The sequence below is a fragment of the Corvus moneduloides genome, chromosome 9 (genome assembly GCF_009650955.1).
Source record: "Corvus moneduloides isolate bCorMon1 chromosome 9, bCorMon1.pri, whole genome shotgun sequence".
In the NCBI taxonomy this organism is placed as follows: domain Eukaryota; kingdom Metazoa; phylum Chordata; class Aves; order Passeriformes; family Corvidae; genus Corvus; species Corvus moneduloides.
Genome location: NC_045484.1, coordinates 7,551,000 through 7,567,297, shown reverse-complemented (window position 1 = coordinate 7,567,297; position 16,298 = coordinate 7,551,000). Strand labels below are relative to the sequence as shown.

Genomic DNA, 16,298 nt, shown 5'->3' with positions numbered 1-16,298 from the left:
TAGGGACAGAGCTGAAATAACTCACAGGGTTTGTCCCCTGGTATGAGTCAGGATCTCGGTGTGTCCCCTGAAAGTGTCAGGATGGAGCCAGCAGAGGTGTCGTGACAAAGCAGCAGGCTTGGAGAATGCAACCCCCCCACCAATTGCAGCCTGTCCAAGGTGTGAGTGACAGCCAGTCCAGGAGCTGGGCAGAGACAGCCTTCCTGGGAGGCAATGTGGCTCTGCTTCCCAGAAGGACAGTGGCAGCACCATGCTGAAAGCCAAGGAAGGCGGTGTTTTACAGAGGGAATAAATGGATGCCTTTGCAAACTGTAAGATGAGGTCTGGTGATGGCCTCAGATGAAATGGAAAGGTGGCCCTGGGTCTCAATAAGAGATCCTCCATGGGTAAGATGGAATGTTAAATGAAGAAGAATTTTAGTGCAACATTGAAGTTACGAGTTTAGGGTGAGAAACAGCAGCCCAGGTAGTGGGGAAGGGTCCCATGGCAGTGTCCCTGAGCCAAGGGCTGTGCAGATCTGCTGGGGGCTGGTCCCCAAGCTCCTCAGTGGGGGACAAGCCAGAGGCTGCCAGTAGCATCTTTCTGACAGGGAAAGGCCAACTGGGACTTGAATTTCAGGCAGATGCAAAGCCCACAAGATGAAGATTTAACACCTAGAAAAACTGCATTTTGTGTGAGCACTGCGGGCTTGCAGCTTGAGTTTTGAGGAGCAGATCCTGCATCCATCAGGGAGATGCTGGTGCTCGCAAGGAGAGGTGAGAGCCTGCAACGAGCACAGCTAATGTGGTGTGAGAACAGACAACTTGGCAGTCTGTGGGAACACCAGTGTGCTGCCTGCGGAATAAAGCAGATGAAATTTCACAGCTCTATTATCACGCTCTGAAAGGCAAGCAGGTCTCTGCTCTCCAAATGAGGACTCCTGGCCAGCCCTGCATGCTTTGATGGCCCAGAAAATCTCACCTGTAAGGGTAGGTGCAGCAGGAGCAGCTGGGCAATGATGCTGTGAGACACTGGTGATCACCTTGAAGGACAGACAGGCAGGATGCTGCACTCCATAATTCACCTGGGGGAAGCCCTGCTCAGAGGAAATCCCCCTTCCCCGGGGGTGAACAAGGAAGAGCTTGTGCCCAGTCTGCAGGGACTGTGGCCTGCGTGGGTCCCTGCACACGGCGGACACCAGATGAGGGCTTTGAGGGCTTTTGCTGTCTCCTCTCTCCTGTGTGTCCCTGAGCCCGGTGCAAGCTTCCCCTCTGCCCTCAGCATTCTGCACAGCTTTCTCCTTGGAAAGTGCTCCAGCAAACACGTCTTGAAGGAAAGCAACAGCTCGTATTCCCTTGGAATTGTTGGATAGCTGTGATTAGCACTGCCAGGTCCTTTGCCAACCTGCAGGGGCAGGCTGGGAAAGCAGCTTGTGCTGTGAATACTGCTGGCCAAAGGGGTTTTCCTTGGCTGGCAGGTGGGAACATGGACAGGAGCTCCTTGCTGGTGCTGCACAGCATCAGGAATTCCCTGTGGATGCTTTAGGATGTGAGAGGGATCTCAGCCAGCCGCGGCAGCTCCGGATCCTTCTGGATGGAAGTTCTTTCAGTGCCTTTGCCCAGGGACAGAGGGCGAATCTTTCAAGAGCACCTAAATATCTCAGGAGTTTGTGATGCCCCCAGTCTTACAAATACCCCCCAGCACCAGTGACAGGTGGTGGGACCCGAGCAGGCTCCAGATCTTGCTGTCCCTCCTTCCCCTTGTGAGGAAGGCAAGGCCGTGGCCACTGCGGCTGCAGCAGCTCCATAGGGCCATGAAATGCCAGGGGCTTCTCTCTCTGCATTTCCTCCATCAGCGCGACCTACATCCTCCTCCAAATGTTTTCCAGTGCCTCTCCAGCTCTGGCAATCTGTTGCCTGTGAAAGAAGCAAAGCCTGTGCCCAGGATGACTTTTGCAGTAGGGCAGCTGGACAGCTCCACACTGAGAAAGCTGTGCAGAGCCCTGCTGTAAAATTCAGGAGACCCTCATCTGTCTTCCCAGCTAAGGTGTGTTCCAGGCAGCTCCCAGCAGTGTTTTAGCTCCTTGCCAGCTCCAGCAGAGGAGACCAACCACGGCCTGGGGGAGTGGGTGGTTAATTAGCAGCCTACACACTGATCTGGTCTCTGTTCATCATCGTTCAGGGAGCAAACACAGCATTCAGACTGCTCCAGCAGCTAAGAACTGTCTCAAAAATGCAGGCCACAGGTGGAAAATAGGGCACAGTCAGCCCTTACTTCTTTGCATACACAAGCACTCCTTTTCCTCTCCTAATTTGGGGGCATTCTGGGGAATTCTGACATTATGGCTGTAAGAGAAAATGCAGCATTTGTTTTCCACAAAAATTGGTAGTTTGCCAAGAAGATGTGTCTCTCTGAGCAATCCATGCCCTCTCCTATGCCTCCAGCTGAACACTTTTAAGCAGAATGCTGAGCCAGCCCTGTGCCATCCCTGCTTCCCTCCGCTTGCCTGCTTGCAGTGAAGAAGAGGAGAAGGATTTGGGTTGGATTCTGTGGTTTTGCTGCTTGCTTTTCCGTGGCTTCACAGAAACACGAGCCCCTGAAAAACCCAGGAGACAGAGGAGCATAATTAAGGAAAAGAGGAGCTCCAGATGACACTGACTCTAGAGAGCAGTGCTTTCCCCTCCCTCTCCGTGCTCACTTACTGCATCTGTCTCTTGCTGGGGGCATGAGTCACATTGGTTCTGGTGATAGATGAAATTAGCTCCAATGTGAAACGGGAAATAAAAAGCCATTCACCAACAAGACATCTGCGCAGGCACAGAGCTCAGGGCAAGGATCCTCTCTGCCTTTTTCTGCTCTTGCGCTTTTCGCAAGCGGCTCCCTTTTAATTAGATGGGATGCAGCTCTAAGTCAACTATAAATGATACTATCAAACTAATAGAGTGTGATCGTATCTTGGCTTTTATTGGTCTGGGTAAGCTGCTGCTGGCTGCCATGGGAACGGTGTTTTTCACATAGCTCCTCAGCTCTGGCTTGTAGGCATCAAAAGGAGGTCAGGAGAGAGGTGATAAACCCCCAGGATGTCCTTGGCTTTGCAAAGAACCATGGAGTGGTTCCCCTCAGAGACTCATCCACTGGGAAGTGTTCATCCCCTCTTTCCTGGTCAAGGCTGCTCTTCAGCACTGGTGTCCATCTCTTGGCCCACTGCTGCCCTCCACTCTTCTGTCTTGCTGGTCATCAACCCCCTTGCTGCATCCAGGCTGGGCAAAACCAAGAGTGGCAGAGAAGGAAAGCAGAGAGAAAAGGGAGCACACTCCCAGCCTGCATGTGAGTGTGGGATAGAGCAGCATTTACTCCATACTGGGCAGTCCCCAGGCCAAATCCCCTGTCCCCAGCTGTGCAGCCTGCAGGATCTCATCCCGCTGCCATGAGCCTCTGGGGCCTGTGAAAAACAGAGACTCCCTGAAAGTTATCCAAGGGGAGTGAGAGCAGTAGGACAGGGGAGGCACTCTCTGGCTCTTGCAGCTGCCACACTCCCGAAATGTCCGGTGGTGAGGTGGGCAGCAGCAGGAGGGAGAATGGGGGCTGGAGCCCCCCCCCCCATCATCTGCCCTGTGAGCAGCAGAGAGGGAGCAGTGTAGGATGTACTTGCAAATGCAGTCACATGAGAAGGAAGAAGAGACAGAAGAGAACAACACGACTTGGTCCTGGCCATGGTTAGTGTTCCAAGCCTGACAAGAGGTTGCAGGCTCCAGGTCAGGCTTTCTAAGGATCAGAAGATGGCACAGTGGGTGTGCACCCTCATGGGTGTGAGGGGCAGCAGCAGGGGCATGGGATCCACGGGGATGAGGGGGACTCCGTGAAAAGAAGGCTTCTCTGCCAAGTGTGTTCCTGTCTTTCTGTGGCAAGAGACCCAGGTCCAGTCTCAAAGCAGGGGTTGTGGGGAATCATGGCTGTGAGTGACCCAGGGGACAAGGGACAGCCTGGCCAGCATCCCATCAGCTCCTCAGCTCAGTCCTGCCTGCACCCCTGGTCCTGCTGCCCCTAACACTGCAGCTCAGCCTGCTGGCTTGGCCTCACCTTGCCTGGGTTGCTGCTCTCCCCTTCTTCCAGGATTTGGGATCCTCCAAAAAAAAACCTACCCTGAGCAGGAGGGGTTTGATCTAAGAGTTAGGCTGAAGGGCTTCTTCCCCGCCTGCCTGCCCCTGCTCTGTGATGTCCCTTTGAGAAGATGCGTCCATGCTCTGTGAACAAAGGTAGTGTGAAGTCTCAGGGCCCAGCTGAGATCTCAAACCACCCCCTGGTGCATTGATTTCTTTGCATGAGACTAATTTTTTAATCAGAGTGATGTAGAACACGATCAGAAGCAATTAAAGGCTGGCAGGCTAATTAGTGTCAATCAGCATGGTTTACGGGTATTGGCCGTGTCAATCAAACTTGATATTGTATGTTAGTGAGATTGCTTTTGGATCTCAAAGCTAATGCTTCATAGAGAGATTTTCTTTCTTGAGATGCTTATTAAAATAGTACAAGTCCTTCAGAAACCAGTTAAAGGACGTATTTAATAGTCCTTTAGGCGCTGACAATTACAGGTAGATCCTTTGCTAAATCCTACTTGGGGCTACAGCAGATTAAAAGCCAAGCTTGTTCCTGTGCTCCTGAAAACTGTGCTGGATTCATCCCACCCCTCCTGGGGCTGCTGTGCTCCTGGGCATGTGTCTGTAAAAGCTGGGGCTGAAGGAGATGGGTATGGCAAGCTGCTCAGCCCAGGAAAGGAGGGATTAAATGGTCATTTTGGCAAGGCTTAAGCAGGAGAAGGGCAGGATTTCTTCCAGGGACAGACTGGAAATGTGATAAGGGCCACTGCGTGGTGTTCAGTGGGATGTCCGGGAAAAAGAAAAAGAAGCAGAAACCTGTTGTGAGCTTGATCCTGACAAAAGCAAATCCCTAGGGTATGTCCTTTGGAAAGGTTGGGTTTTGGAAGCAAGGAGAGCTGCTGCAGCCAGGCCATTCCCAGCACCACTGCGGATCTCTCCTCAAGGCTCCAGATTTTAGCTGACTGTGGGCATTGGCAACATTTCCAGGATCTCACGTGAACCCATGGAAGAAGAGCAGAGCCAGCCATTAAAGCACATCCCTTCCCTTGCAAGTCCGTGTGCCCTGAGCCTGGTGCTGCCCTTGGTAACACGAAAGAATTGAGGAGCGAGTGTTAGGATGGCACAGGCACATCTGCCACGAGCACACGCTGCCTTTTAAACCCCGAACCCCACAGCACTCATGTTCTCTGCATTTAATAGTATAGATGTAATTTTCTACTTGTAAGAAAGATAAAGGAAGGATTCCATCAGGCAGAGCCCCTGGGAAGTGCCTGACAGAGGCATGAGGTAGAAGAGAGAAGAGTGTGCCAGACAGAGCCAGCCAGGGAAGCAATGCTCAGCAGTCCCTGCAGCCCAAAGCAGGGATGGCTTGAGCCACCAGACTGATGTCATTGTCTTCCCAGCAGAAAACACCTGGCCTATTGACAGCATCATGCTTGGGAGGGGTAAGACTCTTGGCAGCATCATTCCAGCTCCTCCCTACACAGACTTGGAGAGGGCTGAAATGCTGGTCTCCATCCTGCTGACTTTTATAGGCCTCCCTGGGTCTGAGAAACACTGGTGGATTATTCAGCATCCTCATCAAACATTACAGCTCAGCCAGCAGCTCTCTACGTGGTCACCATCAAATTTATCTGTGTGATTGCTGGGGCTTGTGTTATCAAACTTTGGAGCTATATAATTTTATCCTTTCTGAAGGGCTCACAGCCTGTCAGGTGGAGGTGTCTGAAGGACCACGGCAGGCTGAGCCCAGCACTGGCTACCAACCAGCTGGGAGCTGGGAAGTGGAGTCATGCAATATTCCCCAGCTCCAACATGCAGGGACCTGCTGTGACCTGCCAGGAACGGGGAGAAAGCAGCCATGGCACGGCAGCAGAGGGAACTTCATGACACAGTTCCATGGTACAAAATCATATCTTGAGATCCTAGTAGAAGATCCTTTGCCTGGTTGTCGCCCAAAGACACACATTTTATCTAAGGGAATGCTTAATTGCTCCTCATTGGACACTGGTTATGGAACATTAGGCATCAATAAAAGACAACTCTTAAAATCCGGGCTGAATACCCTTTCCAGTGGAGGGTGGTGGTTACAGTCACAGAACAGATTTGCTTCACTGCATTTTTATTTTTTCCTTACTTTCCCACTGGGCAAAATGGGTAGTATCCCTGCCATAACCACATCCCTGCTTCCCAGCCCCAGCCTTTGCCCTGAAGCTTTCCTGATGCAAAATGCCCCACCCCTGAGGGGGCCGCTGTGGACTGAGCCACAGATTTTAGTTCCTAGCTGATGTGGGAAGAGCACAGCCCAGAGACAGAAGATGAGGCTGCATGATGCTCAGCAAAAACATGGAGTTGCCAGTTGCTCTGAGGACATGGGTGCTGGAGGAAGCATTAATATTCCAGGCCACCATGCCTCCCTACCATCTGCTGCACCAAAGCAAAGAATGCCCAAATAAATTTCAAAATCCCCTGCCAGGGAGGACACTCTGGATGCTATTTCTACATCAAGCTGTTCAAGGCTTGCTAAATCATCCTTCTCCTTTCCAAACATTTTTCAGAGCTGTCCTGCCTCAGGGAGGTGGCTTTGGTGGCTGTGTCCCACTCGTAGGAGTGTGATGGTACATGCTGGATGTTCACGGTGCTCTGGCACAGCCAGTCCAGCTTTCTTCTGGGAGAAGAATGAAACAGAAACCACAGCATGTCCAAAGCAGCTGGCTGGGATCAGGCAGGGATCTGCAAGCTGGCAGTTCTTGTGAAGCAGTTTGCTCCTGAGCAGGCAGCACCATTTAAAGTTTTTGGACATTTCCTGAGATGTCCAATGGAAAGGCAGTTCCCCCATAACACCTGCAGACTGCTAAAGGCCCTTGTGCTGCCCCATCTCCTGATGAAATCTCTTCCACCAAGGATCCATCTCCTCCAGAAGTTGATGTCCTCTTACCAGGAAGAGATCAGGAGGAAAATTTTATGAGGATTTCTTCTTTATTTGCTGTTTGTGACTCTCCCATTATAACACGCTTTCTGATGATGGCCTGTTCCCATTTCCTACTATGTGCAGGTAAAGATTTATGCAATTCCAGGTGCCAGCCTCACTTGAGAGATTAATGAGAGATAATGTCTTACAAAGAGGTTTATTGAGTTCTCCGAGTTCATTCACCAGCTGTGAAGTGAAACATCTGAAAACAGTTTTTGAATACTAAGTTCTCCCTGGCACCAGCACAGGAAAGGGAAACAGTGCTTTTTTCTGCTCGAGGTACTTGCTCTGCTGGGCAGAGGTGGCTTCACATGTGGAGCCCTGGGAGCTGGGATGCTGGGTTATTATCTGCCTGCTGGCCTGGCCCACCTGGGGTGCAGGAGGATGTGCCTAACATGCTCAAGGTGCTGCAGTCTGGTTCTCAGCATCCTCAGCCTTGTGAGCGATGAGGTGCTATTTTCATGGCAGATTTGAAGAAGCAGGGGAGCCCCAGAGAGCAAGGCAAGGGTGATCACTCACCTACAGCCATGTAAAGGCACTAGGAAATGCATTTGTGGCTACAGAACCCTGCAGATCTCGTGTCTGTTGGCTTTATGGCACGGAATTGATTTGGTGTCATGGCAATATCTCTTCAAGGGTGGAGAAGGAAGGTCCTTCCTTGGACCTCACTCAGTGCAGGTCACCCCACTGGAGGTGTTTTGTTGACTTGCTTCTTGGGACACCAGGAAGCTTCTTGGCCCTTCCCTCTGCCCTACCCAAAAGCCAAGCAGGAGCCCAGTGCTGGCTTGTGCACCTGCACACTGGGCTGGTGCATCATCCAGCAGCACATCTCGTGGCCATGCAGGTAGAGGTGCTGCTGCTTTGCTGCAGCTGCTTTTCTTCCTTGGTGCATGGCTTCTTTGAACAGAAGGCACCCCTGCTTGGGCTGGAGGAAATGGGCTGCAATTACTCTCCAAAAAAATCCTCCCATCAGCCGTTGGGCAGGTGGCTGTGCAGAGGCCTCCTGGGGGCATCTCTGTATGCAAATGTTGGCCATGAGGAGATAATTATGCTGCTCTCCTATCTCAAGAACCTTTCTACCTTGCCAATGGATTATTCAACTAATTTTTATCTCTGTTTCACTTAGCATAACACGCCCACAACACGTTTGTGTTTTCACACAGACACTGGGGTACATTAGCTGTCCATGGGGAAACCCACAGCTCTGAGGACAGATTTTGGCAGATGATTTACCCTTTCCTTCAACATGTTACAGTGAGGCATGAGGGCTTTTCCTCTGGGGTACACCAGCGGGGAGGACCTGGGCATCTTCATCACTTATTTAGTTATTTACACTTTGACATCCCTTTCTTGGAGGTGACTTTCCTGCTATCTGCAGAATTTTTCCTTTAAAATCACCCTCCTAACAACAACCCAGCAACATGACTACTGCTTCTTCATGTCCTGATGAAGAGCTTGCAGAGATTTGTTTGCAAATGCCTTTTGTTGTAACATCGGGGAAGCTCACATAAAAACAAAATACAGTATTCACTCTTCCCTGTGGCTGGTCTTTGTCTTCAAGCAGCTATAAAAGAGGGCAATCAATAAACCTTGCCAGGGTCTTTTTAATGCTTTTTGAGCTGTTATGGTCATAATGTTTCTTCAGGCTGCCATGTCAATACACTCAAGACACTGAATATGTCAAAACCACATAAAATCTTTATTAAGATGAAATTAAATGAGCAAGCCCAAATCAGTAATTTAAATGGATATTATTCTTCAAGGATGCCAGACCTAAAAACCAGACACAACTGAAGAATTTAGGGCATTCAGTTAGGATTAAATTGGTGTGAAGCTCAAACTTTTGCCACTTTTTCCCAGGCAGGAGGAATCTGGGAGGATGGGAATTGCTGTCAAGGTGGTCTGGACACCTGCCCTTCATTTTCTGTTGCAGCACTCGCCTGAGCTAAAAAAGTGCAGGAAATCTGGGGCAGGTGGGAGGAAAACAGTTATTGGCATGAAAGTTCAGTCTGTCTCTGCTCATCAAACTAACCCAGACTGATTAAAAGGAAAATAAATCCCTTATTTACTTATGGTTCCAGGTGACAGTGCATGGAGCTGCAGTGGGTGGCACTGCAGAGGGTCTTGCATGGCCATCTTTGTGCTGCATTGCCCTGCTGGGTGTATTTCTTCTCCCAAATCCTCCCGAGCACTTCTGGACCCTGCAAGGCCACCAGTGCCATGCTCACATGGAGAATCTGGCGGCAGGACCGGAGGGCACTTTCAGCTCAGTGACTGCCACTCTCCCCCAGTCCTGTACAGAGGCTGCAGCACCAGACACTTTCACCTGCCAAAAGGAGCTGAGGACAAGCAGGACATGCGAGAGCTGCCAGGAAAAGCAGTATACCTCAGGAAAGGAAAGCTACAGCTCAAGCCCCACTCAGCACCCTTGGCTGTGGAGCAGGCCAGTGCACAGGTGAATGCAGCAGCAAGAGGATTGGGCTGCTGTGGGCTGGATGTGAGCTCCCAGGAGGGTAAAACATCTGTGAATCAGCCCAGAGCAGGGAGGAGGTACTGCAGGTACCATGAGGCTCTTGGGGCACAAGAGCTGGGTCCAGGCTCTTCTCACAGAGGGTGTCAGGCACACAGCAGTTCAAGCCCATTGCTGCCTCTTTGTCCAAATTTTTGACAGGGGGACAGAACCCAGATGGATTTGTCTGGGCTTGTTGCATTCTAGCAGCCTGCATGGCTTACTTTGCTCCACTTGTTATCTCCTGCTTCGCAGTTCCACAATGCCTGGGACATGAGTGGGTACAGCCAGCCCTTTGCTGCTGCCCAGCAAGCGATCAGAGATCTTCTGTGCCCATGCAGGACTGGGGCAATTTGCTGACCCTCGGGACCCACCTGACAGAAGGACTCAGAAGGGCTCGGGTGCTGCATCTCCAGAGGGTGCCATGACTCTGATGTTCCCTGCAAGCTACAGGCTGGAGCTGGCTCCTCCAGGGGTGGTCACTCAGAAGGAGGCATAGCCTCAGCACTGCCCAGTGGGTTGGTAATAGGTAGGACAGCACCAGTTGGGTCCCTGAAGCACCACCAGCCTTCCCCTGCCAAGGGCACGGGCTCCCTTGTGCTCGTGGCCTGGTTCTGAATGGCAGCAAGGGATACCACCCCCATGGATTTTCCACTGGAATACAGAGAATTTGCATCCCTTCTGCATTTTAATTATGCAGCTTTTGCTTCATCAGGTGGGATTCTACAGCTTGCCAGGAGGATTTCACTGTTCACAAAGGAGCTCTTTTTCTTCTCAGCAGAAAGCTGAAAAATTGCTCGGTTCCAGCCTATTTAGTTTTAATTGTTTCCTTTAGTTCTCATTGCCCACAGCAAAATATCACCTTCCCCTAACAACCAGCCAGGCTGGGAGCCAGTCACCCTGCCCAGCCACTGTACCATCCCTCCTGCTGCTCCCATGGCTCCCAGAGGTCTTGTCTCTGCTGGATTTCGGGGCAGAGGCATCACCCTCAGCAAGCACCGGGCAGGGAAGAGCTGCAGTGCTGCCACTGCTGTGCTGTCCCCATGGCCCCAAGGTCTTTGCTGGCTGCTCTGGTTCTCCCCTCTGCTTGCAGACACCCGCCTTTCCCAGCTAGCTCAGCTCTCCCCTGCTTCCCAGCAGCTGCTGAGGAGGGGCCAGCTCATAATTCTTGCTTCCAAGGTGGCTTTGAAGAGAAAGGGTTGCGTTGCTGAGGCAGAACATGATGCACGCTGAGCCCTGGGGATGATGAACAGCAGAAGATGAGAAAAGCCTCTTCTCCCTCCCTTCACCAGAGTGGGCTTTGAGCACCTGTGGCTTTTTGGGAATGATGTGGTGCACTGCATCCCAGGTGAGCATCACCTCCAGGACCTCTGCTCCTGCTCCAGCTCCTAATGCAGCCCTTCCACAGGGACACGCCACCCCACAAAGACAAAAACCTCATGTCAGCAGTGGAAAGCAGGGTCTTGCAACCTCAAGAAAAACTTGTGGGGACTCCTAAACCTTCTTGGAAGTTATGGGATCAGGAGGATAAAGCAATATTCCCTTCCCATGTTCAGGGAGCACAGCCAGACATCCCCCAAGCAACCTTAGCAACAGATCTGGCTCAAGGGAATATTAACTTATTCCAATATAAGGCAAGGATGCAGAGCTAGCTATGAGGGTGAGACAGAACAAAAACACACCCAACCTGTTCGAGTAACCCACCAAATCACTGGTTTTATACCCAGGATAAAAGATCTCTGCTTCAGCGTTCAGCCTGATGCTGGGCACTGCCTCAGCTGGCACATCCCGGCCCCCAGGGTTCACAGCACCATGCCAGAGGTTTTCCTGAAGGTTTTCATGGAGGTTTTCCTCTGCTCAGTCCTGGGGAAGAACTATAAAACAAAGGCTCATAAATTAATTACCTAAAAGAGCAGCAGAATGTTATTAGATACTTGGGAGTTAATTGCACTGATGCTAATCGCATGTATTTTAAAGGCACCAGCAGAGATGTAATATGTATTTCCATAGGTATTCCAGAATAATCAAGCAATTTAATTAATTTCTGCTAATACCTTTTAAATCACCTGCCCACTTCCTCTCATGTTCCCTGAGGGCAAGGGGGAAGAAACTTTTCCAGTTGGCTAAATCTGTTGGAAACTCACTTTTGTTGGCAAAGATACTGTTTTATTTCTCAGTGGATTTAATTAACATTAGAGTTATCACTGGGTGACAGGGTGGCCAAGCAAGACTGTGATTGCCTGGTCCTAAAATTGGAAGTCTGGAGCAGGGATGGCTGAAATGTTTTGAACAGATTGTGATGGGCTGAGAAGATGAAAACTGAAATGATTTGTGGATTTAGGTCAAATTCGGTGAGCAGAACCAGGGGAAAATGTGGAAGAGAAATGTAAACAGCACCAGGCATTTTATTCCATCTCCTCAAAATGAAATATTTTGTTTTAAAAAAGCAAAAATATCCAGTTTCAGCATGTTTGAGATGCAGGTTTTCTGCTTGTCTCCTTGTGCCTCCCCCCAGGGTCAGGCAGCAGAGGTGCACCCAACCCTGGGGCAGCATTTCGGCTGGAACAATGATTTATTTCCTTTCTGTGCCCACAGCTCAGTGAGTGCAGAGCACAGAACCTCGGGACAGCACTTGCGAGTCCGGGGGAGGTGGATAGAAGAGGAGACAAGTGATTTGGGCTGTATGAGAGCTGATCCCCTCCCTCCCCACGCTGGCAGAAAAGAGACCACTAGAAACCATTGCTCTCACGGGGCTTTTATTGTCCGGCTGGCCCTCGCCTCCCCCCCTGCTGCCCGTGGCTGAGCCCCTCACCACCACCCACACCTGCAGAGGACACCCCAGCCCAGCTCAAAGCCCAGCCACCTGCCCAGGGCAGCACATCCTTCCCAGTTCAGCCCAGCTGCCTACCCAGGGCAGCACATTCTTCCCAGCTCTTTTTGGGGGTTGGGGTTTTTTTCCCCCCCCGTTGTTTTTTTGTTGTTGTGTTTTTTTTTTTTTTTTTAATATTTATTTTAAAAATATAGTAGCTGTGGAAAGCAGCCCTCTTTATAAACGCTCGATGCTGGAGTGAAATGCATCATCGCCATTCTTGTTCCTAATCCCTCCTGGGTGCCCATGCCTGCCAGCAGCAGTGCCAGGGGCTGGGGAGGCTGCTCCGGCTGCTGCAGGCAGGCAGGCTCTCGATGGCAGGGAGAGAGGGAGAGAGAGGGACCCTTCTAAAAATAGAAACATTGTGCTGAGTCGTTTGGAGTGAATGAATTACGTAAAACACCAGCATTAGATTAGCTTTAGCTTGTCAAATATTGCTCCCGGCAGAGTCGGCGCAGTGCGCTGGTGGAGGCTCAGTCCCCCTCGGCCCGGGGCAGGGCAGCCACGCCATCCCCCAGCTCCCCACTGCAGGGCTCCCTGCTCTTGCCCACCACAAGGACATCGGTCCCAAAGGCAGCCTGAGAGTCTCCGGAGCCGATATAAATAGGAAACTGTAAACACAACCATTGGGGATAAGAGACATCCACAATCACAGGGTTTACTGCTTCAAACGTCCCACCCTCCCCCCCCCCGCAATCCGCATCCCTGTGCCCCTGTCCCTGCTCCGTAAAAAGGTCTCCAGTAACAAAATCTTCGATCCAGGCTTGGAGTAAAGGTGAGGTGCTCGGGGAGTAAAAAGGGACATTGCAACCTTAGCGGTCTTTGCTCGGGAGGGGAGATGGTGGCAGGACAGGGAGAGAGGGTCAGCTGGTTCAGGTCCTTTGCAAGTCCATTTGGTTTGTCTGGAGGACTCCTAGGGCTATACCTGAGATGAAGACGTCTAGAGGACACTCCATAGCTCAATTAAAACGCAGTTGGTGTTTTTGTGCCTAGAAGAGCCCTCACTGCCGGGATTTGTCTGTCGCGCTTGCACCGGGCAGCAAGAAAGCAGCATCATCCCTCTTCCACTCGGCACGGGGCCGTCTGAACCAATGCTTGGCTGGGGGATCCCTCATGTGTCCAGGATCTCGCTGGTGGGCGACGGCTCGTGGGGGATGCCCTGTGCGCTGTGGATGGTCTGGTTGTGCGAGAGGGAGTTCTGCTGGAGCTCCAGGGCGATGGCGTTCTGCGGGAACTCCTTCACCTGCCGCTTGTACTCCAGGAAGGTGCACGCCTTGGTGGCAATCGCGATGATGTTCTTGCCAATAAAGATGGTGGAGACCCTGCTGTCCTGGAACAAGATCATGTTGATGGCCCGGATGAAGATGGTGACGATGTTAATGGTGACCAGGCTGAGGACAGGGTAGAGCATCATTTTTTGTGGGGCAATGTGCTCCCCTTGCATGCTGATCTCACTGAGGGACACGCAAGGCAGGATCAGGAGGAGTATGTAGCAGTAGAAGAACATGAGCCCCTCTGCCCAGATGGGCAGGCCGGTCCTGTGTGGCTCCCACAGGTTGGCCTGGATGTCTAAGATATCCAGCAGGTCAAGGGCCACCCAGAAGAGGCGTCCCCGCAAGTCCTCTTTCTTCCGAAAGGTCCGTATGTACTCCATGCTGTCCAAGGCCACCAGCACCAGGTAGAGCCCCGGCACACAGATGGAGAGCAGGAGGGTCAGAGCTTTCCTGGCCACTGTCTCCAGGTTCTTCTTGTCTGCTTTGTAATTCTGAAAGATGAAATACAGCTTGATCTCCAGCACGAAGATGTAGAGAAACCACAGGATCATGGCGTAGCCCCGCTTGGCCGTCTTCACCTCGGCCCCCACCCACACGGCCACGTAGCGCAGCACGATGAGGAAGCAGATGTCCCCCACCAGCACGATGATGCAGACGCCGATCTTGCGGGGCCCCTGGTTCTGCTCCACCAGGTAGGCATCCATGAAGGCCATGCTGGTCATGATGACGATGGTGGTCAGGCAGACGTGGCGCTTGTCGGGCGGCGGCAGCACCATGGTGAGACGGGCGGCCCTCCGTGCCTCCGCGCCGGCACTAGGGGAGCGGTCCCGCCGGCGCTGCGCGGGGGCACATCCGCGGTGAGCCCAGGGACCGAGGGCCACTCTGTCCCCCACTGCCACCCCAGGAAGAGGTGCCTGGAGGAGCAGTGGCTCAGCTGGCAGCCCCGCTGTCCCAGGGCTCGGGGCCGCCCCTGCAGCCCCCGCCCCAGCCCTTCGCCCCTCAGTGGCTGTGCCCTGCAAGCACCGCGGCTCTGCCCCCAGCCCAGGGCTGGCTGAGCAGCCCAGCCCCAGGCACCCTCCGCCACCAGCAGCCAGGGCTCACGGGTGTGCAGGGCCTCCTGGAGGAATGTCCCTCCTCTGTGGCGGGTCCCCCATCGCTGCCAGGCTCTCCAGCAATCCTATGGCGCTAATATGCCTCCAGGCACCAAGCCCCAAATCCTGGTATAGATCCCTGGAAACACGGCAGGTGACAGGGCAGCAGGGGAGCTCTCCCTCTTCCCAGCGAGACCCCACGTTCCTCCAGGGTCTGGGGGGCTCCTGCTGTATCCTCACAGGGAATCACCTTCACGCCTATCCCCACAGGGCTGTGCTGGTCTCCTGCTGCTGCCAGCTGTACATGCATCCCTCCATTCCTGGAACAGATAGCAGAGAACAAGTGTTAGGGTCCCTCTGTGTGCTCACCATGGAATGGTGGCAGTGACAGCCCCCTCAGCTCCCATCACACATGGGCTGGGCTCCCACCAGGTACCATCCCACCCCTGGAGTATCCATCACTGTGCATGACGATGCAGAAGAGCTTTTTACGGAGTACAAACACAGCACGGGGTGTCCCACACGGAAACACAGCCTGCTGCCCTTACACAGGCACTCCCTGTCCAGAACTCCTCAGCAAGCTTATGCCCTGGGTGTTTCTGCTCTTTCTGCAGCACAGACACAAAACCACAGCCCCAGTGGGGACACACAGCTCACAGCATTCCCAGCTCCAGGTATCCCAGCCTAGCTGGTGTCTCAGCTCCAGCAGGGAGACAGACCCATGTGCTCTGCAGAGGTCCCAGCCTGGGGATGGTTCTGCTTAACTATGGCCATGAGATTTCACCAGTTACAGAGCAGCTCACAGGGTGTGGGGTACGTCCCTCTTCAAGTAGGGTGAAGTTAGGGCTGGCACAGCTGTCCCCAGGGTGTCATGAGGTCCCAGCAGCTTTCTGGACTGGTTCAGCTGCTCATGGCCACAGCTCCTCCTCACCATGCTGTGCTTGCCTAATTAATTTGTTAATCTTTTCTGCACAGGGAATGCACTCCCAGAAATGAACAGGTAGGTCCCAGTGCACTCAAAAACGTCATTGAACTGCTTACGTGGAGACAGACCATGACCGCAGCCACAGAGGCTGAGGGGAAGAAGCCAAGCCCAAGGAGGTGTAAGCCATTAAAAACCTGCCCTACTTTGCAGCTGTTTATGTTTATAGGGCCTCATTTAAATAAAAGCTGGATTCTCTCCTGCTTCAGGGAGACAAGAAGAACAAAGAAGAGAAAGTGGGAAGCAGATGAGTCAGAGCCAGCCCTGCCTTGTGCCTGAGTAGGTGGACAGCAGGGATGCGTGTACCTGTGCCCTGGTTTCCAAAGGATGTGGCAGGCAAGGATGTGGTGCTCAGGAAACGTTAGCAAGGGACTTAAAGCTGCTGCCCCACCCAGGACCCTCAGGATGCTCTTCTGAGTCTCCTGCCAGCAAGGAAAACTGGCATGTTAAAATAATTTCTCAAGCAGGAGTTGCTCAGAAAGAAACCAAGATGTGGTGGGAACTCATGAGAACTGCTACATGGTGC

The 16,298-nt window shown here is 52.4% G+C and overlaps 1 protein-coding gene across 1 annotated transcript in view; it reads right to left on the bottom strand.

Annotated features, from left to right (window-relative positions):
* Positions 1 to 8,725: 8,725 nt before the first annotated feature.
* TMEM121 (transmembrane protein 121) overlaps positions 8,726 to 16,298 on the bottom strand; it is a 38,981-nt gene continuing 31,408 nt past the window's right edge. The window contains exon 2 of the mRNA XM_032118366.1: positions 8,726 to 15,110. Coding sequence (XP_031974257.1) covers positions 13,537 to 14,475 — 939 coding nt within the window. The 5' untranslated portion in view covers positions 14,476 to 15,110 and the 3' untranslated portion in view covers positions 8,726 to 13,536. The remainder of the gene's footprint in view (positions 15,111 to 16,298) is intronic.